Below are 25,906 nucleotides of genomic sequence, written 5' to 3'. Positions count from 1 at the left end.
TCTGGCTCCTGAAAGGGGAAACACACACACAAACTGAAGCGGGGGCAGGGGCATCAGACCATTAAGTCCTCTGGCAGCCAGGCTCTTTGCAGCTGTGGTCTGAAGCAGCAATGAGTGATCAGAGCACAGATTCTCCAAGGTTGTAGTTTAGGGTCCTTTTTACTCACCATAGCTCCCCTATGGTGTGTGCAGGCTGCTCCAGGAACACCTGCACACCTATGTGGCTAGGGTTGGGGGATGGTAGTGCTTCTGTGCTACGAGCTGAAATTGATCAAAACTGACCACAATGTCCAGTCCAAGTCTTCTAGAATTTGCAAGTCTTTAACAGACTCCAGAGTTCCAAAATGGTTCTATCAACACAGGTTTGATTTTAGCCATGATATTTTCTGTGACTGATCCCAAGAAAATTCTAGGTATCAAACCAACAAAACCACGTAGTCAACAGTTTAAAAAAATACATCTTTATTGTGTTTCAATGTTCTTGCACGATAGATACCTAGTCATATAAACTTAGTCTCCATGTTAAATATAAATTAAGCAAAGAACTATAAACAAATCAGCAAAACTGCTGGAAAATCCCTCCAAGCCATGAATCCTTATTAAAGGTGCACACTGGCATGAGAAAATGTTCTTAAATCACCATATTCTGAAAATTGTTACCTGCTGCCAAATGTAAATGTTTAAAGAAGCAATCAATAAAGGGCAAAGTGATATGGGAGAGAACTGTGGTGGGTTCCTCAACTCCACATCCAGTGAGTCAGGCAAGACAAATGGCTCCATCCGACATTTCAGCAAAGTATCATCTTTGTGTAAAAACAAAAGATCAGGGCCTGTCCTCAAGCTATAGGGAAATGCCAAAGCAACCACCCAAGAGCATGGCCAGAAGCCTTGGAAGTTACATGATTCCAGAACATGAACCCCAAAGGGCCCAAAGATGAGGAAAACATCCATTCCACCCCAAAAGCCATTTCTAGAGCTCAAAACCAGATCACTAACAATGACTGAGGATCGGCACAGACCCTGAAAAGTCACAACTGTAGCAAAACATACACAAAAACATATAAAACCTGGAAAAGTCTTGGGTTTCAGAACAGAAAGGTTCAAACATTAACCTTAAGAGAGGTTTTTTACTGTGGCCAAAATACCCAAGTTGGGACTGGCCTCACGTGTTTTCCCTATAAATTCTGAGATCGAAATCCTTGAGAGACAGGAGATGCACATTGTCTTTGGTCATCTCTCACAGAGGTGCACACACACAGGGGACCTAGTGTCCCAAGTGTCTCTGTGCCCCCTTCAGAGCTGGAGCAATCCACCTGGCTTGTGGCATGGTACTGAAAACTACACCAGGCCCAAATCCCACAGAGAGGGCAAAGTTCAGCCCCAACAGTTTCCATTCCTTACCAGGAAACAGGAGTGGTCTGTGACTGCCCTCCGAGACCCGTCTCTGAGCTCAGCGGCGAAGATGGCAATCGCCGCTTTTCAGGTGAACGTGGGCTCAGATTCCCATGGCGGGGTCAATTACGAGGCTCTGAGGCCGTGGGGCTACGGACGGTGGACATGAGGTGCGATTTGTAGGTTTTGCTCAGACCCGTCATCCAGAACTTGAGCAGCTTGACATTGTCCTCCTCGGATGCCCCAAGGATACTGAGGAGCTTCTGCGTGTCCTCTTTGGGCCGACTGTCCACCTTGGTGAATTTAAAGAGGACCTTCACTTTGCTGAAGAAAATCAAACACAGAGCGCTCAGACACCACAGCATAATCGCACCAGGGCTCTGGGCTGAGGCCGGACGGCTTCAGGACCAGCCAGAGCCCTGCAGGCGCCTGCACACCCCAGGACCTCTCGCCTGCCCCGCACTTCCGCCCTGGGTCACATGGCTGGGGCCTCAGGATGGGAGAAAACGCACATTTTCTTTAAATTCATTAAAGGAGTTCAGTGCTCCCAAGCTTCATTATATTATTAAATCAGGACAAGGTCTAATTGAATTTGACAGAAAATTACTAAGGAAAAATTAGTAACGGAATAACTAGTTAGCTTCAACGGAAAGGGAACGTCTGTTATCTGGCTTTCAGATTTTTAAAGTTAATTAAGCAGCAAAAATAACTGCTTCTCTTGGAGGCACGTGTCACTCCCATGTCACAGAGGACCCGCGTGGGGACGAGGAGCGCTGACCCTGCTCGAGGCCACCCAGCTAACAGACTAAATGGCGAAGATGCTATCTGAACCCACGCTGTTAACTCCTATTCTAACCCATTTCTCACAGAGGCCACGGCTTCTTCTTCTGGAAACAGCTTCTGGCTCTCGCCAGCAGAATGTAACTGCCGCTGGCTGCCAGCCCGCCCCCGGGGAAAGCCAACTCTGGGGGCCGATAGGGCGTGTGCTCACTTCATCCACTCCTCCTTGAGGCAGACGAGGCACTGGTCCACCACACCCACAGACAGATTCTGGTTGCTCAAAGCAGCTTCCATCTTGTTCAGGATGGTGGGGCCAACTGGGAACAAGGGCGGGGCCGTCAGCGCGATGGGGAGCGAGAGGCAGCCTCACCCTCCTTCCCGCTCCCCCTGCGAAAGGAAGCCCTGCTCAGCAGCGCCCACCTCGGTCCGCGGCTACGGGACTTCCACTGGTCACCACGAACTCATACTTGCTGAGGGACTGGTCATCCTCGCACCCGACCGGGTGGAGGCTGGAGCGAGGGGCTGTGTGGGCCTCCACGACCACAGCAAATTCTGCAGCGACACAAAACGCACCGCTCGGGGAGCCTGCCTCCCGCCGCCACTCCGAGTCATCTCGGATCACAGAGCGGAAACACCTCCCCGGACTAACACTTGGGCATCTAAAGCCTTTTCTGGTGTACTTGTGAATACAGGTTAAGAATTAACTCTTGCCTCAGCGAACGCATTATGTTACAGTCACTACTGATTACATACCTCAGTTCAGCTAACGCCAAACAGCCCTTGTGGCAGGGTCCCGCTGTTAGCCCCATTTTATGACAGGGGAACAAAGCGGTTTGGCTCAAGGTCACACAGTTAGTAGTGGTGAAGAAATTCAAGCCCATCTCTGACACCAGGAACCCGTGTTCCAAAAACAGGTGCCATCTGAGGGACTCAGGACCCAGCCCGGGTGCTGACTGCAGCGGCAGCTCAGGACTGCTGGGCGCCAGAAGCTCCACCCGTCAACCTCCTGGCCACCTTGCATCGGTGTGCTCGGGTGCTCAGAGAAGCCCCTGGCTTGCCTGGGGAGGCTGGGATTTACACCCACGCCGACTGCTAAAGTCCCCAAACCAAAAGACGAGGACGCTGACTAGATTGTTGGCTCTGCCCGGAGGAGGGAACCTGCCAGCACTGAGGGAGGAGCCGGGCTGAGCAAGCCCCACTGTACTCAAGAACATCAAGGATGGATTTAAGGCACGTAAAAGAGTCGTCGTCTCCGGAATCCTGTTGGCATCACCAACTCAGCACGATGGCATGACGAGAGCCTGGCAGCCATGTGTGTTGTGCCCACCCCCAGGACTGTATCCTGCCCTCCACCGAGAACACATCCAGACAAGCCACCCTCACTCTGAGGCCGCCTTGTCCAACCCTCACCCGCTTCACGGACAGAAAATCGACGCCCAGAGCCGCCGGGAAAGCTGCTCCTCCTGCTTCGAGCCAGCAGCATCCTCACGTCCACGGCGGAGACCCACTTCTGCTCGTGTGCCCTAAGGCGCGGGGACTCGGGTCAGACGGGAAAGGTACGCACCTGAGGACAGCACGTGGGAGGGGATCTGCACGTGGGGGCTGAGCCCCAGGAAGTTGCACCGGTAGGCCTCCTCATACTGGTCGCTGTAAGGGATGATGCGGACGCAGCCCACCGGCAGCATAGTCTAGAGAGGACCCAGTGACTCAGGCTGACACCAGTTGGAATGTCCCCCGCCACTGCCTGTCTCTATCACCCACACCCCAAGCGCCCTCTGCAGCTCAGTGCAAAGCCTCTCTCCTCCCAGAAGGCATTCCTGGTCACCCAGCCCCACTGGGGTGTCTCCCACACGGCCCCGACTCCTATTCCGGCAATCAGTCATACAGGACTTATGTTACCTCTTGCTTTGCGGTATTAATCTATCGATCTTTGGTTTCTGTCTCTTCCCTCATCCCACAAAAAGATTTTAAGCTCTCTGATAGATTGTGTCACATTCATCTTGTGCCCTCAAAGGCCTAGCAAGATGTGAGGCATGCACCAGGTTTCTGATGACTTAAATATCATCAGAGTCAGACCTACGCCTTGGCGCCCTCTGCGCCACTGGGGCGCAGACAGCATGGTAGACCTGCATCCCATCTGACTCATTGGGAATGTTCTGTGCCCAGGAACGTGTGGTGACCCAGACCTGCTTCTCTGGTAGCTGTGAACCATGCCCGTGACTTCTTGGAGGGATTGGGGGATGGGGTATAAGGTAGTCAGTTATCAATCTATCAGGGTAGCACAGACTCCTTCCACTGGAAAGAACGACCATTGATGGCTGCCATTTTACACAGTGGAGAAAACAACACATATCTTAGATTCAGACACAAACCTTTACACTGAGCCACTAATGCCTCTTAACATTCACACCCAAAGTCAGGATTTAAAAAAAAAACCCACTAGACAAACCCGGTCCTGCTACAAAATACTTAAGAGAAAAAATCCTCTTACCCGAAGAACTTCAAAAGCTGACTGGACAAGGTCTGCGTCTCTGCTTTTCCAGATCACTTGATTCCCCATGAGAACATGCCAGGCCAACATGCGAAAAGACGGGGCACCCAGGACCTGAAAGATATAGTTCAGGGTTTTCTCTGTGAATTTTCTTCCATGCACCTCAAGCTATTTGTGTGCTCTCTGTACAGGGAAGGGAGATGGGTCAAGAGAGAAGAGCTGGTAACTAGCCTGCAGCCGGGAAGATGCAGCAGGAAGCCTCTGGATTTGCACCTGAAAGCCTAACCGCAAAGCCCTTGCACACTTTGAGATCTTTTCTCCAATTTTATTTTTAAACACTTGAGGCAGAGAATTGCAATATTCACTTTCTCTCTATATATACACTATTTTGCTGAACCATTTGAAAGTAAGGGGCAGGCAGCATGACACTTGAGCACCCAGAAAGGACAGGGCTCTCCGACACAACCCAGTACAAACCACACCCAGAAGCCCCACATGCATGTGCCACCAACCCAGTATCTGGATCCCCAAACCTCTAACAATATCCTCTATAGTTGCTACTCTTTCAATCCAGGATTCACTTAAGGATCACGACTGTTTTATTTATTCTGCTATCTTTATCCTACTTTAGCCAGAACAGTCCCTCTCTCCACCCGACTTTTTATAACTTCCCTGATACTGGCATTTTAGGAGAATTCAGTCTGTTATCCTACGGCTTATGAGCATGGCTTTAAAAAATAAAAAGGGAGGCTAGAAATACTAGAGATTTTAGAAGACTCTTATAGCTTCAAAAAATACTCCCACTTCCCATGGAATTTAAGATTCCTTCCAACTTTAAACTACATGAGCAATCGACAAGGATGATTTTAGCCAAATACATGGTTTTGGTGGGTGACTGTTCCTCATCCAGCCCCACAGAGCATCTGCCATTAAATCAGTCCTTACTCCATTTTCCAAAACAGAAATATCTTTTGATAAAACTCACACCCACTGTAAAAATAGCCACAGAAAAGTATAAAAAGGGACTGTCCTTACAATCTTGTGACCTCTTCCTCCTGTATGACCAAATATAACCATGGTCAATAGTGTTGCGTGAGACTCCGTCTCTGCTACCACATATAAACACACCTACCACCCTGCACAATACACTGCTTGCTCTCTTCTTTGTGTTTAATGACATCCCATCATTTGGATGCAATTCCTTTGGTTGGACATCTGGGTTCTTTCCAATTTCTTGTAAGAAGGGCCATCATTTCTACTTTACAAAGTGTCTAGGCTGCAGGCAAATCAATAGTGACGTTCACTTCCTTTAAAAGGTTCCAGAATGACACGATGAGAGAACCGTGAGAAGCCAACCACGCAGGTCTTTCTTTAAAACAGACATGCACATCGTCACTAAAAGGGGAGCACACATCCTGTGGCTAAGAAACCCCAGACGGCCACTGCCGTCTTCAGCCAACCATCAAGGATTTTTTTGGTTACTCCTAACCGACACTCCTGCCAGCTTTCGAACACGACGGGCCAGAAGGACAAAGCGTGCTGGATGAGGGGGCTGGGCTCTTCTCTAGAGCTTCTGAGTGGGGGTGTGCTTTTCTGCCGCCTACCTGCCTCATGTGCCGAAGGGACTTAAAGACAGACAGCTTTCGGGGCTGCCAGTTTCCACAGTCTGAGAGCAAGGAAGACTCTGCTGGGCATTTGGTCAGCTCCCGCCCTTCTGCACCGTCTGGCACGACAGGGGCTTTCTCCTCCTCTTCAGCCTCAGAGTTGTCCCAGCTTTCTGATTCCTCTTCTAAGTCTGCAAGGCGGACAACACAGACATTTATGAACATGCTGCCCCTGGATCCCTTCATTCCCTGGATGCAAAAGGGTCGTGTCCGCTTTAGCACAAGGCATCTCCCGATTTCTGGTTTGGGCCAGCTTTCATACATCTTGTTCTCGGAGCCCCGGGGTGAGCAGGGAGGGTTGGTCTGCTTACTTATTTAGTTAGCTCAAAGCCTCACGTTGCATTAGGAAGCAGGCACCTGCAAGACTAAGAGATGCTCACGGTCATGGAAAAATGCAATGCTGAGCAAGCTGACAGCTCATTCACTGAACACTTCCCCAGGCAGGTGTTATGCTGGGGGTGGCCACACGCTATTCCTCTTCATCCTTCCAAGTGTCCTGAGGTCAGTGCTATTCTCATTTTACAGATAAAGAAATACTTGTTATTTCCATTCATCTGTGTGACAACTGTCACAAATGAGGACATCTTCATTCCGTGTTCCGAGTGAGACCTGCAGGGAAGAGGCCTGATCTGTGCACACAGAACATGACAGGAGCAGAGCCAGGATCTGGCCCCAGGTCTGTCCAAATCCAAGTGTGTGCTCGGAGCTAAACTACAGTCCAAGACATGACAGAGAGCCCCGCGTGCCTCCATGTCTATCCTTCCTACAGGCTCGGATGGACTTGCTTGGCTCTCTGTGTAAATACTCTCACCAACAGACTACCCTTGCCATCTTCACTAGCCTCGAAATTTCTAATTTCTAATCAGAGTAGCAAATGGTCCTGGGCCCGACTTGATCCACGAGGACACGAAGGCGGACAGAACGGCTTTGTTTTTCAGAGCTTGCCCTGCTCCTGCTGATACTCTACCCCCTTCTCCCACTCAGGAAAGAAGCATGTTGGAATCCAAGTGCGTGCAAAGTCACCTGGACTAGGAAGAACCAGCTCCGATTCATTAAGGTCCATTACACGCAACCTGAAGCACGTCAAGTGTTACTGGTAACACATCACACACGACATACATCACAAGTCTGGTTTACCCAACCCCGAAGCTGAGGCCGTGGACCTAGATCACCAAGAATCAAATCACCTCCGAGGGAAAAGCACGGCAGGGATTGAGACCAGAGGTTCCTGTGCTGGTGCACAGCGCACCAGAATCACCTGGGGAGTTACTTAAAACCCCCAGGACCCTGAGCCCCAGATCTGGTCACAAACTTGGGGAGGACTGCCCAGACATTGGAAAGGCTTGGGAACCATCCTTGACAGAAACCTTGGGTCCAGCTGAAGCATAACATTTTGTCATTAAAGAACAAAGAATGAGAGACTGTCTAGAGAGACCAAGCACCTGGATATTGTAAAACAGGGACAAGAAAACCTTTAATCGATCCGTCCTCTCCACCCTCGAACAACCCCAACTAGCAGATTTTCCCAACCTGCCCAGAGCAGTAGATTCTTTCATAGGACTGTCAAAAAGGAGACAGGAAATCACGATAAAAACACCCAAGAATAAAGGGCAAGCCCTTGCAGATACTTCCCCCGGTTTCCCATCCTTGGGTCCCCTTCATGAGGACGGAGGGGGGCCTGGAGGCTGTGACATGGCCCCCGCCAGCCACCACAGGCAAGGCCTCCAGCATGGGCTCTCCCGGCTTACCCGCAAGCTTCTCCATCTGGACCAAGGTGTCCTCTGTGGGGGCGCCCTCCAGGAGCTTCTCAGTCAGCCGGCTGCCGCACGCTTTCAGGAGCCTGGAGAACAAAGCACCATCTGTGAAGGGTTCTTGCCAGAAGAAAAACGGAACCTGCAGCCAGGCAAGCCTTTTGATCTGGCTACTAGTTTACAGAGAATATGGGATAAAAGATCACATTGCAGTTACATTGAGCCAAATCCAAAACAAGAATTCTGCAGGACAAGTGACCCAGGTCCTCCAACAAAAGGCACGGGAGAGTCGGGGGCGGAGGCACAGAGAACAATGTGCAAGTGGAGGGGTGACCCGACCCCACTTCAACGGTCAGTTCTGAGGCAAAACAGGAAAACTGAACATGGATTGGGCTGGATGATACGATGGAATTTGTCAGTTTTGCTGGATAATGGCTCTATGTTTGAAATGATACAACTAAAACATGCTTTAAGAAAAAACTCCGGGGACGCCTGGGTGGCTCAGTCAGTTAAGCATCCGACTTCGACTCAGGTCATGATCTCGCGGTCCGTGAGTTTGAGCCCCGCGTCAGGCTCTGTGCTGACAGCTCAGAGCCTGGAGCCTGTTTCAGATTCTGTGTCTCCCTCTCTCTCTGCCCCTCCCCCATTCATGCTGTCTCTCCCTGTCTCAAAAATAAATGTTAAAAGAAAAAAAAAAGAAAAAAAAAAAAAAAAAAAAAAGAAAACACTCCAGAAAAAAGTGAGGAGACAGAAAAAGCAGTAAAATGTTGTAACTACTACAGCTGGATGATGAGGGTGTGCAGTTCATTAGACTAGTTCTATTTTGGGTCTGTCTGAAAACCTCCCTAAATGACTGTACATTGAGTGGGGGAGACAGATCCTTTCTCTTGACGTCACAGGTCCTCAGGGGCCACCCTCAAAGATCTTCGTTCTAGGTGCCTCATCTGTACCTGGGCCTGATTTCGACGACGAGCCCCCACACCTGGGGCCGCTGCTGCACAAGAACGAGAGTTTGGGAGTTTTCATGAGAACATCTTACAATGGAAGGAACAGAAGCGATCTGAGGCCAGAGGCCAGACTATGGTGGTTTTCAAAGGCAATCCTTTCCTCCTGACTTGGCAGGTGTTAGCGAATGGCACACTCCTCACAAACAACAGGTGCTTGACGTGACCATGCCCACAGCACCACCAGCTTGCCAGATGACTGCAGACCCAACCGATAAACTCCTGAGAACCTGAGCCAGAACCACTCAGCTAAGCCACTCCCGAATTCCTGACCCACAGAGCTGTGTGAGAGAAACGTTTATTGTTGTAGACAAAAAAGGGAGGTGATCACTGCTCTTGGTATGGGAGCATCATTTTAAACATATCACGGGGAGGGGAGTCTGGGTGGTTCAGCCAGTTAAGCATCCAACTCTTGGTTTCGGCTCAGGTCATGATCTCGAGGTTCATGAGTTTGAGCCCTGAGCAGGGCTCTGCAGTGATAGTGTGGAGTCTGCTTGACATTCTCTGTCTCTGCCCCTCCCCTGCTCATGCTCTCTGTCTCTCTCTCTCTTAAACATTAATTAAAAAACTAAATAAATAGGGGCTCCTGGGCTCAGTCGATTAAGCATCCGACTTCAGCTCAGGTCATGATCCCACGGTTCGTGGGTTTGAGTCCCATGTTGGGCTCTATGCTGACAGCTTGGAGCCTGGAGCCTGCATCAGATTCTGTGTCTCCCTCTCTGCCCCTCCCCCGCTCACTCTTTGTCTCTCAAAAATAAACACTGAAAAAAAAAATTTTTTTTTAAATAATAAACCAACAGACCACAAGGAAGTGAGTGCCACCTAAGTAAATCTTCCACACACTCAGGGGGAGACACCTGGAGGGAAAGGAGGACTGTAGCCCAGGTCGGTGCCTGCCAACAAGTACACAGCAGAGAGGCACTGAGGGGAACTCATCCAACAACCTTTCTCCCCAGATTCATGCATAACCCAACCACTATACCGTGACTGTACCCATTCTAACTGGTGCTAAAAGACCTGAAAATCTCCTTACCAAGCAAAGGAGGTGTGCAGGCACGCCCACAAGTTGTCATCGCTTGTCAAGGAGGTCAGCGAACGAGCGGCATTACCATTCCTTTGGTGCAGGAATGGCGTAAAGGCCGTGTTCATCCTCTGGGCACGCTGTGGGCATCCGAACTGCTCTGCTTCAAATACCTGAAATGCAAAGGGAAGGGTTAGTCTTTTTTTTTTTTTTTTTTAATGTTTACTTTTGAGAGAGAGATAGAATGTGAGTGGGGGAGAGGCAAAGACAGAGGGAGACACAAAATCTGAAGCAGGCTCCAGGCCCCGAGCTGTCAGCACAGAGTCCGACACAGGGCTCGAACTCACAGACTGTGAGATCATGACCTGAGCCAAAGTCGGACACTGATCCGAATGAGCCACCCACACGCCCTGGGAAGAGGTAGCCTTTTAACCAAACCAAACCAGCCAAGAAACCCAGAGCCAGCTCATTCACAGCCAACATCCTGGATCCTGCTCCTGAAAACTCAGTCCCCCTCTGAAGGGCACAGAAAGTGCCGCCAGCCTCACAATTCCAAACAGAATGGTTTTGCTTCGCATCTTGATTAGAAGCCACCCGAGGAAGAGGAATGGGGTAAGTGCCCTCCTGTCCCTCTCCCACAACCCACTCATTAGGCACTTGACAGTACTCGGGTGGCACGTGTGGGGGTGGTCATCAGTGTTGCTCTGCAAGTATTGCCAGTCCCAGGCCCACGGAGGCTTCCACGGAGGGACCCGGTGTGGGGGGGGGACACGTGCCCAGTTCTGGCAATGACGGAGAGAGACAAGGCCCTCCAGCACCGTCTACCCCTCCAGCAGAGAAACGAGCAACAATCCCCTTTGGCTGTGGCTCCGCCTGCTGGGCTGACTGCAGTAAGCAGATCCCCCCACTTCCCTGCCATGGACACAGAACATGAACAAAAACCAAACTGTGGCTTTGAGCCACCGAGGTCCGGGGGCTGTCTGTTACCACAGCATGACCCAGCCTATCCTGAGAGACGTGATGCCACAGCTAGAGGCCTACGCTGGTGGTGGGTCTACAACACGATTAATGGACAGGCTTCGGAAATGAAGGTTAGAGGAAGCACAGGCACCAGGGAGACACCAGGGCATTCGACCCCAGTAAAGAAGCCAGAGCTGGAGGAGAACTGGGACAACAGCGGACTCCAGAGAGCCCAGTAAAGCAAGCAGGACTGACGGTGAGGCTCATCACCAGCCCTGAGTCTGAAGGCAGAAGATTCAGACAGAGCAACAGCCACCAAGACCTAGAGGTCATAAATCCACCCGTGCTCTGACCCCCCCTGTCGGCATGAAGTTCCTCCCCCACTGCCACCCACTCTTTCTGTGGGGTCACCTTGAGTGCTTTGCCCTGAAGTTCATCAATGATCCCTCGGATCTTTCCAAGCAGGAAGGGCCAGGAGTTGATGAGGTAAATCCGGTCCATCATGATGGCGATGATGCTGTACCAGCGCTGGAAGCCCCGGGCCAGGCTGTCTTTGATGAAGAAAGTGTGGCTGAACACAAAACCATGCTGCTCATCTCCAAAGAAGATGGGGCCTTCACGGCCAGGGCAGACCTGTGAAAATCAGCAGTCATTCCAGGACACAGTCCTGTGCTGGCTTTAGTGACACAAAGTCAAATCCTCCTCCTCAGACTTATCTCTCTGGCCTAATTAACTAGCATCTGTCATAGGAAGAGTGGGAAAGATGGGGGCCAAGACAGGAAAACTGCTTTCATCTGCTCCCGGGATCAAACTGTCTAAAGATCACATTCGTTATCATGGATTGCAAGGGCAAGTAGGTTCATGACTTTTTTCTACCTTGAGCCATAAATAACTCCTATTCGAATATCGTAAATACTCCAGACTCAAATTTGCCATTGTCACTCATCTGGAATACACTGGAGAAGGTCAAAATAGTCACCGTAGGGTCTGTTCAATGAAATCTGCATACTTCGTTTATAGGAGAAAAGTTAGGTCTCCCTCATGACATACTCACTCTTACTTTATACACAATTCTATCTGGCACAATCATCTGCTTCTAGCAGATTAGCCAACAGGAAATCAAAAAGAGGGAACGAGCTGAAGGTAGGCACACAGCTACCGTAAGTGAAAACAGAGAGGCGCTCAGTGTGTCTGCTCAAGTCAGTAGGGAAAAGGGAAATTTTACAACTGGGATTATGAATTCGTGACAGATACAAACATAGACTAAGAACTTGAAATCAAAAGACTCGAACTAACACTTGCAATCAAAACAGCAGCGGGGTATAGTTAAGGAACAAACTGATTTACCCTTCAGCAGGTTCTAAGAGCACATGGTGACCACTAAGGCTTGTAATGATGACAGAGACAATAAAAAAGTGATATCTGATATGGTAAATGAAATATCCTAGAAATACTTAATATCTTAGAAATATATTCACCAAGAATGGACAGATAACAGAAGTCTGTTGCTTGAAATTATAAGCTAGCAACCATTTAGAAAACTGGAGTCCAACCCAACCTATTCTGGCGTTCTAGAGACCTGGGGCTGCTCCGTGCCCCTACTCACTGATCCACGTCCTCTTCAGGGCAGGACTCTGTCTTCCTCATTGTAACCAGTACTGAACTTGTTCGGGGCACCTTGGATGTGTGTGATATCCCCAGAGTGCCCCCTGGGGTCATGGTGCTCACCTCACAGCTCAAGCTCCGCACACAGGCCTGGCGAACAATGCTGAAGAGCTGGGGGTGGTTGGGGTGCTGGTGACTGACATATTTAATCGAGGTCTCTTTATCATGGCTGATATACCCAGGATGGCCTGCAGCAAGTGACCGGCAGCCCTGCCCCCCAGAAGGAAAAGAGAACCAATTAGGAAGCAGGTAACAAACTTTCTTGTGCACATGGGAACAAAAGACTCCATCGATTTTCATATAAAAATAACTGGCTTCTAGAGTACTTATCTGAAGATCTCAAATGTTTCCAGAACAGGAAAACCAGGACAGAGAGATCACAAAGATCATCAAGAGTGTGAATACGAGGTCTAATCTGAGCACTTACGTAGCAGGTATTATGAAGAGCTCTGCATACATTACCTCATATAATCCAAAGCGCAACCCTATGAGATAATTACGGTGAGAATCGCCATTTTACAGAAGGCAAAGCTGAGGCTCGGGGCTGCAAAGTGGCTCACATACTGTGTGCCAGCCTCTGTCCTTGGTCCTGACATAGCCACTTAGTGAGGGCCTCAGGAGGTTGCCAGACTTCCAAGCTGCTGCAGCAGCCTGAGAACACAAGCTCAGATCGTGTGCTGTGGAGCAGATTGACTGGTGGCCCCAGCTGCTGCCCCTCCGGAGCCGCCACCACCACCTTGGTGCCGAGATCACGCATCCCGGAGGCTCTCCCCACCCTGAGACTGCACAAGAGGGTATGGAGGCAAGCCCCTCCCGTGAGATGCAGGACATGGCAATTCCAGCTCAAGGACTCTGTCTGCTCAGCCCTCCTCTCTCCTTCCTTCTCCTTCACAGCTGTCAGACTTGTTCACAGCAGCGAGGCTCTCCCCACCTTCTGCTTCCTCACGGGTGTTTCCAGCAATAAACACAGCAATCCTGGGCATGCTACCTGCTTCGCAGTGGAACCAAGCTCATGCAGTTGGATTCCTGTTCACACTGCAGTGACAGGTCTAACACTGCCTCTGATTTCAGGTCCGGACCTAGAGCTGTCACTCAAAGCAGCAGCCTGTTGAGGGAACTTAAACCTCATTCCCCAGAGCTCACAAAATGACACCAGAAGTAACAGCCAGGACCCCACGAGAAAACTTCCCGAGGATACTGGACTGAAGGAAGCGGAGCCTACGATGGGCTGGCATGCAGACATGAGCAGCAGAGGGGAGGGCTGAAAAAGCGAACGCTGGGGTGAAGGGAAAGAACTAAAAGGACATGAGAAGAAGCAAGCATATTCCACAGGGCCCACAAAGAACGGTCCGTGCTCACACCTTCCCGTGAGGTCACGTCCACTGCTCTTAGTCCCACAGGGTGTCCTGCCCACTCTCCAGGAGGTCAAATACACAGCATGAGTCCCTGTTGAGAAATAAACGTCTCCAACACCCTGAGAGACACTTGCCTCGCACATATCTGACTTTTTGGGCCCCGGGCTGCTGGACTCCGCGCTGGCCCCTTCCGCCGGGCTGTGAGCGCGGATCCGACTACTCATCTGAATGCCACCTTCCTCCTCCTCGGCCTGTTCGCCCTGCCCAGGGCTGTCCCCATTCCCAGCCCCCTGGGGAAGTGGGGCGTGCAGAACTTCGGTGCAAAAGAGAGTGCGGGGGCCGTGGAGCTCACAGAAGTGACAGAGAGCGACGATGGCGTTCATGGTGTCCTGGAGACAGAAGGGGGCCTGTGTGTATGGGGGGTGGGGAAGAGAGGAAACAACATCAGCGCCCAGCCTGTGTTCACGCTACAGAACCTGCCAACTCCTCTGGAGCACAGGCACTGGGGAGACACCACCGACAGGCTTCCTGGCCAGCAGAGGCGGGTCACCCACCCAGCACTGTGTCAGGTGTACGGGAAAAACCACGTCTTCGGTCCATGCTGACCAGGAGTCACAACAGAGGAAGGAGGATGTAATTCAAGGATCACACAGAAAACCCTTCAGTTACAGCTGTGACAGGGCTACAGGGTAGACAGCACGGAAGAGAACACATGTGCGAGTGACGATGGGGCAAACGTGACACAAATAAGTAACAGTGGGGTTTGGAGGAGACACTTTTTCAATGTATTCAATCAATAGCAGTTGTGCTGGGTGATAGGCCACCGCCCTCACGCAGCTTACCCCTAGGAGGGAAGGGACACACGACAGACTGCTTGCTCTCCTACGGTGCCAGCCTTGGGAAGGAAAGTACGGCAAGGCCAGGGCAGAGAAGTGCTGGAGAGGTGGGATGCGGTTTTGGACACAAGGGCTCGCTGAGTGAGAGCTGAAGGGAGCTGTGGAGGCGGAGGGGGCAGGACTAGGGGTCTGTCTACAGAGATGGGTGATGAAGGCAGAAGATGAGGAGGAGGTAGATTTTAGGAAGCCTTCTAGGCCTTAGTAAAGACCGGAATTATCTACAGATTGGAGAGCCTTTGATAGGTTCTGATGAAAAATATGGTAAAGGAGCATAGTGGCCAGTGGCCAGGATCTAAACCCTCTTCTCTTTGGGGACCCCCTCCCCCATCACGGAGCCGAAGAAGGCGAGACATCCTCTGTCCTCATCCCCCCGCATGGAGATGATCAAGGCTTGGCCAGTCAGAGGCACCTGCCCAGGAAGCTGAACCCAGGGAGACAAAGTGGCAGACCCAGTGCGAACATGCATGGGGGGCGGTGAGCAAGTCCTGGGTGACAGGGTACTCAAAACCCCATGTGGTGTGTCCATCACTACGTCCTCCCAGCATCCTCCCTTCTCCAGCCAGCTCGCTTACTCTGCCACCCAGCTGGCATCTCGCAGACAATCTCTCAGATGCCACGACTACTACTGCCCCTGCCCTGCCCCTGTCCCTGAGGGAGGGGCTGGAGCTCGAATGTTACAGTGGGAATGGCAGAGGCCAACACAAAACAGAAACTGGAGAGAAGATCAGCTGGGCTGACGTGAGTCAGGCATGGGGATCAGACGGGGATTACGTGCCTGGCACGTAGGGAGAGCTGGGGCACCTCCCGGAGGGAAGTGGGCAGTGGGAGAGGAGACAGGGTTAGAGAGACAGTAGGACATGTAGCTGGAAAACCCGGGGAGCTGCGTGGAGATTCCAGACCGCGCTATCAGGGAGCCCCGAGCCACTCCACAGACCTCTACCCGACTCCCCATCCTCACCATTTCGTTCTGCCCGGCACATTCCTGCTGAGAGGCGTCCCGAACCAGCACCCCAGAACACTCGCTCACTCCCACCGCCTCACTCTCCCCTCCTCTGCACTGTGCTTCCCTGTACAAACATTCCCTAAGTGGCGACAGGAGTCAGCCTGAGGTTGTATCTACAACAGTTCCTGACACGCACAGTAGGCGCCACATTAAAATACTGGACAGGGGATTTAGGAGCTGCCCGTAACAAGGGGGCAGTTGCTGCCACAGGAAGTGGAGAACTCATTGAGGATCTCTATGGGCAGGAGAGGTTCAAGAGCACAACCATGGGAACAGCAGTCTGAGAGCCTAGGGGCACGAGACCCAAGTAAGCCAAATTTAAATAGGGGTTCCACCAGGCTCATTCTGGTGAGATCAAGGAAAATGATGGTTTAAGAATCCACTGTGAAAGGGGTGGTGAGGTGACCACTGATGGAGTAAGAACCTCAGAAAATTAGTACTAAGACCCAAAGGCAGAGGCATTAACCCTGGAAAAAGAGGCCACATCTTCCTTGAGAGACATAAAAGGGAAGAGAAATAAGGTTCCTTCCAGCAAAACATTCGCATGAAAGCAGCACTTGGCTAAGCTTCACCCGACGTGTAGAGCATCCACACGAACCTTTACACTCGGCAAAGTCACACGTCCACCGTCCCGCCTACACAACAGCGTGCAAGGCCACTTCCAGATGAGTCAGGCAGGGCGGCCATACTTCAGCTCTAAGACCTGACGTTTTCTAGTGAAGAGAAAAAAAAAAAAAAAAACTAGAGTGAATTCTAAGAGCAACTGACTTAGTGATACACAAAAAGCAAGCAGTTACTGCCGACTTAAAATCAGAACATCACAGAAGACGACGTGGGGCTGCCCACGGCTCTGAATGGCTTCGCCGGCCTCTTGCCTTTTGAGCAGCAGCGGACAGCAAGCTGGCTTTGCAGCCAAAATGTGAGCTGAACTTTTACACCTCTACAGGAATATTTCGTAAAGGATTTCTTTAGATAGAAATATGTCTTTTTAAAAATACAAAATATTTAAAAATATAAGGTCATCATCCTTCCTACCCTTGGTTACAAGGGGACTGCCTTGGCAGCACCCACACCGTGCCAATTCAACCCTTCAGACCTTAGACCTACAAGTTTCTCTCTTCCTCGAATGGAAAGGAAAGATCAGAGATGATGTTGCTAAGCTACTTCCCAGCACCCATGGTCAGCCTGGGCGATTCTCACTAACGGTTTTTTGGTTTTTGCTTTGGTTTTTATTTTGTTTTTATTTTTTAATGTTTATTTATTTTTAAGAAAGAGATAGAGTCAAGCGGGGGGGGGGGCAGAGAGAGAGAGAGACACAGAAACTGAAACAGGCTCCAGGCTCTGAGCTGTCAGCACAGAGCCCGACGCGGGGCTCAAACTCACGCACCAGGAGATCAAGACCTGAGCTGAAGTCAGGCGCTTGACGGACAGAGCCACCCAGGCACCCCCTTGTTTTGTTTTTTTAAAGAAAAGCAGTCCTGTCGGACAAGAGGACAAGACTTCTGACTCTTCCGATCAGGAGTACCATGGTGCCAGGCAGCCAGTGGAAGACAGGGAGGTACCACCTGGCTCTGAAGTCACACAGAAAAAGCCTCTCTCCAGCTCTTACCTGCCAGGTGATGTCCAATATCTTATTTATCCTCATCTGGCACCACCCTAAAGCTGAGAAACAGAGGAACCCCCACCTCTCAGGTTAACCACTGCACGTGGCATCATAATTCTGAGTAGCAGGAGATCAGTTCTCTATTCATTCTCCAATTCCAATTTCATCAGATGTTTACTGAAGAAAACAAACTGGCTTGAGTATGCCTAAAAGTTCTTCGCTTCCAGCGAGCCTTCCGGAATCCAAGGAGGCAGAAATCTGCACACACGCTCACACCCCACCCTGGCCAAATCTCTTCGACTTTATATTCCAAGAAAGAATCCAAACAACTGGAGGAGGCAGGGCCCTTCCCACGGCCCCCCTCCCCCAGTGGCTGAGGCTGGCCCTGGGCCTATTTCATCCCCGCTTTCTGTGGTCTTCTCATAGGACCACAGAGGATCACAGAGGGCTTTGCAAAGAAATCCAGTATCATAGTAGCTCTTAGCCAGTAATGACCATCAGAATCCCCTGCGGCTTCTCCACCTAGTCTCCCACAGGGGAGTCTCACTAGGTCAGCAGCTGGATCTCGGCAGGTGCAAAGTGAAAAGTCCCACAGGGGATTACTTCCAGCTCCAGCGCAGTCACACCATGGTGGCTTTCCTACTCCCACTGCCTTCACCTGGTTTTTGGTTTACGAAGTGTCCTGATGTGTGACACAGTAGGGCACACACAGTCACCTGCTGCTATTTCCCAATCTCTTCCTAACAATGTTGGTAACCCAATGCCTCCAGCACTTTCTCTGCTGTGACACGGAGCCCCTAGGGCCACTCTGGCGGGACACCACGGGCTGGAGAACCAGTACCTCCTTTCAGCGAACCCTTGCCCTCTGCCTCCAAAAGCTGGGACCTCAACCCACAATGAGCCAATTCTTGGGGAAACGTTTTTGCCAGGTGATAAGGGCGCATCTAACAATACCCACCAAACTGGAGGGAAATGTGCTCTTCCACCATCCTTCTAGGCCCATCGGCTCATCAGAGTGCCCGCCTCAGAACGCCAGCCTGAGGAAAAAAGAATTTTGACACACCCTCTTCCCTAAACCAGGAGGAAGGCAAAACCCGGGTGGGAGGGATGCCAAGAGTGCAGTCTCCCGGCAGCATCTCTAACGTTGGAGAATAAACCGACGACGCTGATGGGGTCTGCACCCATGTCACGTTCCCCATCCCTTTACGGTTCGTGGATTTGCCCCGCACCCCACCCCGCCCCGCCTCCATCCACATCTCAGGTTCTCTGCAACCCCTTCCACTCTGGCCCCCGGCCACTCCGATCACTAACACCGCACAGCAACTCAGAGCCCGGCTGGGTCCCTCCCCGCAGCTAACCCGAAGGCGGTCAGGCTTCTCCAAGGCCCACAGGCGCGGACCCATTCCCCTTCCCCGCCCCCAGGGACTCCCTCCTGCCGCCACCACCCTCCTCCGGGAAGCCAGGCTCCCTTCAAGTTCCACGAAGCAGCCCCGACAGCCCCTCTTCGAACTGCCCGGACAAGCCAGGGGACCGCTCCGGGGCTCGCTCCCGCAAGGGCAGTCGGGGCCCGGGTCGCCCCGGGGGCCGCGGCGGGGCTGAATTCCAGGGGGCGGAGAGAGCTCCGAGCCCAGCTCCGGCGCCCGGGCCGCGGCGCACCTGACGGCTTCTTCCTCACAGGACCCGCCCTGCGCCCCTGCTCGAGCTCGTCGGCCCGCGGGGACACCCGCCCGTCCCCGCGCCTTCCGGCCGGCAGGGGAAGCCTCGGTTCGGACCCCGGCCGCCTCACTCACCAGCGGCCGCTGCAGCCGCGGCGCCCAGCCCGAGGCGCGTGACTCGGCCGGGCCGGACCATCTGCCCACCCCCGCAGGGGGGGCGTGTGGGCCGGCCGAGGGCGCCTCTGCACCGCGACGCGAGCGGGGCCTTACCCAGCCCGCACCCTCGGGAAGACCGCGCGAGCCCGGCCACGCGAGCTCTGACCTGAACCCGAAGCGGCTGCCCGACACCCCCGTCTTTCGCCGCCAGGCTTCCGCGCCTCCCCCCACCGAGAAGTACGGAATGGTTTCAGCCGCGCCAGCCCGGCGAATGGAGGAAACTACGGGGGGAGGGAGGGGAGGATGCTTAAAATTAAAAAACATTTTCAAAAGAGATTTGAGGAAAAATATAGCCAGCTTAGTATAGTACTCCCGGTCCACACCGAAGAGAAAATGAAAGAGAATGTCTGACGTTAGAGCGGGGTAATGTCTTATAGTGTCACCTGCGGCTTTTATTAAATTTCCGACGGACCCCGTCTTCGGTGGGACGTGCGGGCAGGTGGCCGGGAGGTGGCCGTCACATGACCGTGGGCAAGCGCGCGACGCTGTGTTGTGGCCGGTTCGGTAACTGGAGGTGGGGTGCGGCTTGAGTGCGCATGTGCGTGACCCACTCACCTACCCGAACTATAATTCATCCAGGCTTTTTAAAAATATGAGTCAATTATTAAGCAATATATATCTTTAAGACCCGGGTGCCTGTTATTGAGTCTGTCTACTCAAAGCTTAATTTTAAGGCCATCAGTGCAAGGTGTCACGTCGGTCCTTAAAGTGAAGAGCTAGAGGGATGTGAATCACACCCTGAACCGCAGGAAATTCGGTTTGACCTACGAGATGGTGCTGCCACCTTGTGTCCGGGCCGGTCCAAAGACCGCCGACCTCTCTGGGCGCCTCATGGCGGAATCCTGGTCCCTGTGACTGCCGCCGGGGGTGTCCAGAGGGCGGTTGTCTCAAGTGTTGGGGAAAAAGCACGAACCATTTTGAAGTAGAAGTAGGTGGTTGTGTTATTTCAAATAGCCGGGTCATTTCTTTCTCTCTTTGAATTTCCATGTTAGAAGACAGAGACAAATTTACAATTTGTTTTCTGTCTTCTTTTAGTGGTGTGATAAAAGATGAAGGACTATGGGAGTTACGAGGTTAGGCATTGCCTTTATATGTTTACTTGTCCTACCGCTCCAGTTCCTCTTGATACTGAACAGCACAAACTGAATATATTGGCTAGTAAGTCACAAGATAGTTTTTGAGGGAAATAACAGAAAACCCACAAGGATATACTGATTTGGAATTCTGTTTTTTTATTTTTGCCATCAACAATTCAGACACTTGAGGAGTGCCTGGGTGGCTCAGTTGGTTAAGCTTGGAGCCTGCTTTGATTTCTGTCCCCCTTTCTCTGTTCCTCCCCCACTCACTCTCTCTCTCTCAAAAATAATAAACAGAAAATTTTTTTTTTTATTAAATTCAGGGGTGCCTGGGTGGCTCAGTTGGTTGAGCGGCCGACTTTGGCACAGGTCATGATCTCACAGTTTGTGAGTTCGAGCCCCACATCAGGCTCTGTGCTGACAGCTGGGAGCCTGGAGCCTGCTTGGGATTCTGTGTCTCCTTCTCTCTCTGCCCATCCCCCGCTTGTGCTGTCTCTGTCTCTCAACAATAAATAAATAAATGTAAAAAAAATTTTTTTTTAATTTCAGATAATTGAATTTTATTGAGTTTGCAGAATTCTTTGAAAGCCTTAGTGGAAAGATGCAAGAAATGTTTGCAGCCACCTCATGTGACTGTGCCTTTCCAATTTCTAAAAGAAAACATCGTTGCCAACATTTGTCAAAGTGAACAGGATTTACCCTGAAAAATTACCATAGCAGCAATGCTAAATACAAATCTGATTAACTGACTTCCACACTATAAGGAAGTAATTTACAATCCTTTCCAAAAATTTCAGTTACCATGACTATTTTTATTTTACAAGATTAATATATATATTACATATTATATATTATATATATATTACATCATATATATAAGCTGCTTGCATATTCTATTGTTTCAAGAAAGCCAGGAAAATGCTTCTTTTTTTTTCCCCTTTTTTTTGGTAATCTTTGGGTTTTTTTCCCATTTTTCCTCTTCGTGGTAGCTATTCTTGAAACTGACATTGGTTAGACAGGTTTTAAACCAAGAAACAACAAATATCTGTTCCTGTATTGTAACTGATTTGAAGAATTAACTTCCTCGATTTGTTAGTGGAGGACACCACCTAGCTCAGATTATCCTTATTTTCATAATGATAGGCTAATGACTGTGCCAAGTGGAGGACAGTTTATTCAACCACTGCCATTTTCAATGCAATTCAGTGTGCATTGGACTATAGCTGGACTCCATTTGTGTCATTAAGTATCCTTTCCAGAACCACCGCCTACATCTTCTGGAGGTGCTTTCTCAAACCTATAAATCTGTTTAAAAGTAACAACTACATGCCAATTCCTTGCCTCAATGAATTGTGCCAAAGATTAATTAAACTATGCTGCCACACAGTATACACTTTCAAGGACATTCAGTTGAAAGAGACATCTTGGAAGCCAGAAAATGTAGTCCACATTATCAGTGAGAAAGCAAAGCAGGCAATAATGCCCAACAATGTTCAACGAAATGAAATACCATGCTAAACTCAAAGCTTCTATCCCATAATAAGAATTTTATGGGGGTGCCTGAGTGGTTCAGTCAGTTAAGGGTCCAACTTTTGATTTTTGGCTCAGGTCATGATTCTGGGGTCATGGGACTGGGCACCACGTCAGGCTCCGCGCTCAGCGTGGAGCTTAAGATTCTCTCTCCCTCTGCCCCTCTTCCTGGGTCCTGGCATTTACAGTCCAGAACGTGTTTTCCCACCAGTGAAATGGGCTCAATCAGAACTAAAGATTTCTTGATGCTTTTCTGCCTTCCTACTACTAATCAAAAGGCTTGACTGACTAGGTATTGACCAGCTCATCATCCAGACTGATGGAGTGCTTTAGGGACACAAGTTGCCAAGACCACTGAACAAATTCTCACTGTGAAATTCCTCATGGAGGTTTTTAGGTATGCCCTTACCAACATACGGTCTTATATGGCTATACAATACAGTTGGGCTTTATGATCAAACCACCATATCCCTGAATCAGTTTTCAGTTTCAGGAAGAAGTGTGTTTCATTTGTAAGCAATTATATCTAATATTTTTAATCACATCTCATTATTTTAAGGGTATTACAATAGATTCTTTGTTATAAAAATAATCTAAGCTTTCCTTTCGTCCAACATCTAAAATAACTTTCTGTGTTCTCAGAGGTGTTTAAGTTTGGGGGGCTGTCGAAACAGTGAGTTCTGAAGGTGGAACTCATGCAAAGCCTCTAAGTCAGTTTGAAGTTTTAGGTTATTAGACGATTAACTCTGCGTATAAGGTGTCCAGCTAGTTGCAAGAACTATTAATAGTGTAATATTTTCTCTTAAAAAAAAAAAAGCCGCTCATGTTAATTTAGCATTTTTTTTTTTAACCATAGCACTTTCAGAAAACTTTTAAGAAACCCTTCCCCTCAGAATTCAACTGATTAGCTTTTTGTGTTTTAACCTAATACTAGCTGCTGGTTAAATATTAAATGCCAAGTGGCTTCTTTATGTCTGATAAACTTTACCAGGTCATTATGGATCCAGGCTTGTTAAATGCCTTTTACAGTTAACAGAAATTCTCTTGTCTCAACTTCTGATTTTAGGAAAGGATGCAGATAGGAGTTTGTCTCTGCTTACCGTCATTGATTCAACTGCCTTAAAAGGATACCATTGATTTTTCTTATTCATAAATACCTGATTTGCCATCATTTATTTTCTCTGGGCCTTTCGCAACTTCTCAGACTTGCGTGCAAATAATGTTTTCTTCTACAAATTGGTTACCATTTCAAGTCGCAAACCCAGAAACTCAGAACTTACAAACCCAAACTCTATCTCTGTAAAGCAAGTAGGGGGAGAGAATCAGAATACCATTCTGACCATTGGCATAAACAGAGGAGAGAACTTGAACAAGGTAGGTCCACCAATGGACACCAAGGATTCAGCACACCTAAAAACCCAAGACTTAACTTGCCCCTCTGCCAAACTGTTAGAAAAGTGCAAGTATTTGTCCCTGATTAGACTGCAAGGCATTACGGTTACTAAGGCATCCGTTACAGTACTATCACCTAGCTTTGTTTAGAGTTTCAATTTACTAAACAAAGGAGGTGCCGTCCATCCAAGGCAGAACACCCTCCTCCCCCACTTTATTGCTCATCGCTACCATTATTGGGCTCAGAAAACAGCTACCATACAAAAACGTGCAACCAGAGGTTTCTTTGAATAATACCTTCTACTACAAGATCCCAAATCTGAGGTCACTCAGATCAAGCACACACATTTAAGAAAGCCTGTATTAAAAGCTAAATGTTGTCCCTTTGGGTGGTTTACTTGGCACCTATTGGAGAAAGGGGGAAAATGTCTCACCAAGGTAGTAACTGCAGGAAATAGAAACATAGAAACAAATACATGAAGCAGGTACTGAAATCTGAGGGCAATCGTTCTCATTAATCCAGAGTATTTATTAACACCGATATCACCATAAAAAGACGAAACTTGAAAATTCCTCAAAAAACTGGTAGGTCCATCAATGAACACCAGCCCAAGGCTATATCCCTGGTCCTCAGAACTGCCTTAATTCCCTAGGTACGAACTCACCATCTTTTGGCACCATCAAAAGGCAACAGGTATCCATAAGTAAACGTGTTCAGAAAGTAATTTGCTGCTGAGAAGAACTCAGCTTAACTATTCATGCAAACAGATTCTGATACCTGTTCAACCAAGACACTGGGCATAGCCAGGCTCCAGATTTTTCAGAGGCAGCATGTGTGAAATCTTACATTCTCTTAGTAACAAATGAGGCCACTTATCTCCTTGACCCAAGATTTTCAAAAGTAACTCCTGTCAAGAGAGAGAAACCACTCACCCGTTTCTTTAACAGAAATAATTTAATCGATGCATTAACTAGGTATTGGAGAAAGGGGGAAAATGTCTCACCAAGGTAGTAACTGCAGGAAAGATCCCACCCTCAGGGCTGGGGGAACAAAGGGAAGACATTAACATTAACAGAATTTAGAAGGTGGGAGGTGCCCAGTGGAACTAACTGGGCTATGGGGGCAGGTGAGGGAGGCCCGCCTTCCGATTCTGGAATCTCTCCAGGGGTGTGATGAGGTTAATTCTAGGAGCACGGGAATCACAGCCTGGTCCTCGCTGTTGCGCTGAACCATCCTTGCGAAGGCAGGGCGAAGAGCTGTTGCTGGGGTTTTACTATTCAACAGGAAGCAGACAGTAGGAAGCCTGTCCTTTTTTCCTCTCTAGCCTTCCAGTCTGCCTCTAGCTGGCAAAAAAAGAAATGCGGTATGCAGAGTTCTAGCCCTACAATCAGAAAGAATAAGGCAGGCGTTAAGTGGAGACAACACTGACAGAGGAGGGGCCAGGATGTGGTTTGCATATAGTAGGACCAGGCCCTAAATACCATAGTTTCGGTCTCAAAATAATGTGGTGTTTTAATGAATTCGTTTTGAAGCCGAGAGAATTATTCTTTAAACAGTCATGACTCACAGCTACTAAGATTCTCAAACACATCTTAGGTGATTTTAATGTACATCCAGGTAAATCAGAAGTTGTCCAACTTGTTTTTTAAAAAAAAGTCTGGAATTTGCTATGCTGATAAAAGGAAAATTTCTGTGAAATAACTGTTCTCTCCTTAGTATAGGCACATGTAAAAGTAAGTGGAAATGATGTAGTCCACAAGCAGCACTAATCTGAGCTTGAGAATTTGAGGGTTTTGACGAAGGCTCAAATCCAGCCCTCGGCCTATTTTTGTGTTCATTTTCTTGGGACTCACTGTGGCTGTTTTCCTGCGGCAAAACGGAGTAGTTACCACAACAGACCACGTGCCCCCCCAAAGCCTAGCAGGGGCAACTTTTTACATGACTCATGAGATTTCTTTTTGATAATGAAAATGTGACCGACTATAAAGTTGACACATTTAAAAAAGTGAATGTTGCCAGCAAGAGAGGGACATTTTTAAGGACTAAATTCTATTTCAGGCTTCTCCTACTTTACAAAGACTCCACACCATTCCCGGGCTTAACTGGTGAGCCCTGTCAGACAAATTGCAGAGTTCTGCAGAGAGACCCTGGGAATAATCACAAGGCAGCTGTGCAGCTTCACTGAAAATCCTTCTGGAAGAAAATGTAGCAAAGTCCGGCCCTGGTCTCAAGACTGCAGAAGAGTGGAGCCCAACCCAGAGGTCAGAAAGAGCACAAAGCATCTCGGATTCACAGCGGGGACTGTCACTAAGACGCAGGTTACTTCTAATTATAAAAATTTAGCTTCTGTGTTATGGACTCCCAGACTTTTCAAATCTTCCAAAAATTCCTCAAGTTTAACCATTTCTGTTCACAGTGAACATAGCCCTTAAAAACTTTTCAGAGGGGGAA

The 25,906-nt window shown here is 49.4% G+C and overlaps 1 protein-coding gene across 5 annotated transcripts; it reads right to left on the bottom strand.

Moving 5' to 3' along the window:
- Positions 1–445: 445 nt before the first annotated feature.
- Positions 446–19,441, bottom strand: FLCN (folliculin). 5 transcript variants are annotated; one of them, XM_043583340.1, is made up of 14 exons: positions 19,242–19,379; positions 18,544–18,622; positions 16,581–16,695; positions 14,218–14,490; positions 12,792–12,938; positions 11,475–11,696; positions 10,116–10,276; positions 8,076–8,167; positions 6,268–6,458; positions 4,664–4,777; positions 3,737–3,860; positions 2,593–2,724; positions 2,384–2,489; positions 446–1,716 (listed from the first exon to the last, which is right to left on the bottom strand). In XM_043583340.1, exons 4-14 carry the CDS (start codon positions 14,464–14,466, stop codon positions 1,515–1,517), a joined length of 1,740 nt encoding a protein of 579 aa, XP_043439275.1. In that variant the 5' UTR covers positions 14,467–14,490; positions 16,581–16,695; positions 18,544–18,622; positions 19,242–19,379; the 3' UTR covers positions 446–1,514. The 5 variants fall into 5 exon arrangements, with proteins under 5 accessions (XP_043439275.1, XP_043439274.1, XP_043439273.1 ...); XM_043583339.1 differs by having other exon boundaries at positions 14,218–14,472; positions 19,242–19,368; XM_043583338.1 differs by lacking the exon at positions 18,544–18,622 and having other exon boundaries at positions 19,376–19,441.
- Positions 19,442–25,906: the final 6,465 nt, after the last annotated feature.

Source organism: Prionailurus bengalensis, chromosome E1 (genome assembly GCF_016509475.1).
Source record: "Prionailurus bengalensis isolate Pbe53 chromosome E1, Fcat_Pben_1.1_paternal_pri, whole genome shotgun sequence".
NCBI classification, from domain to species: Eukaryota; Metazoa; Chordata; class Mammalia; order Carnivora; family Felidae; genus Prionailurus; species Prionailurus bengalensis.
Note: the sequence above shows the minus strand (reverse complement) of the source record. Positions and strands in the feature narration are given on the sequence as shown.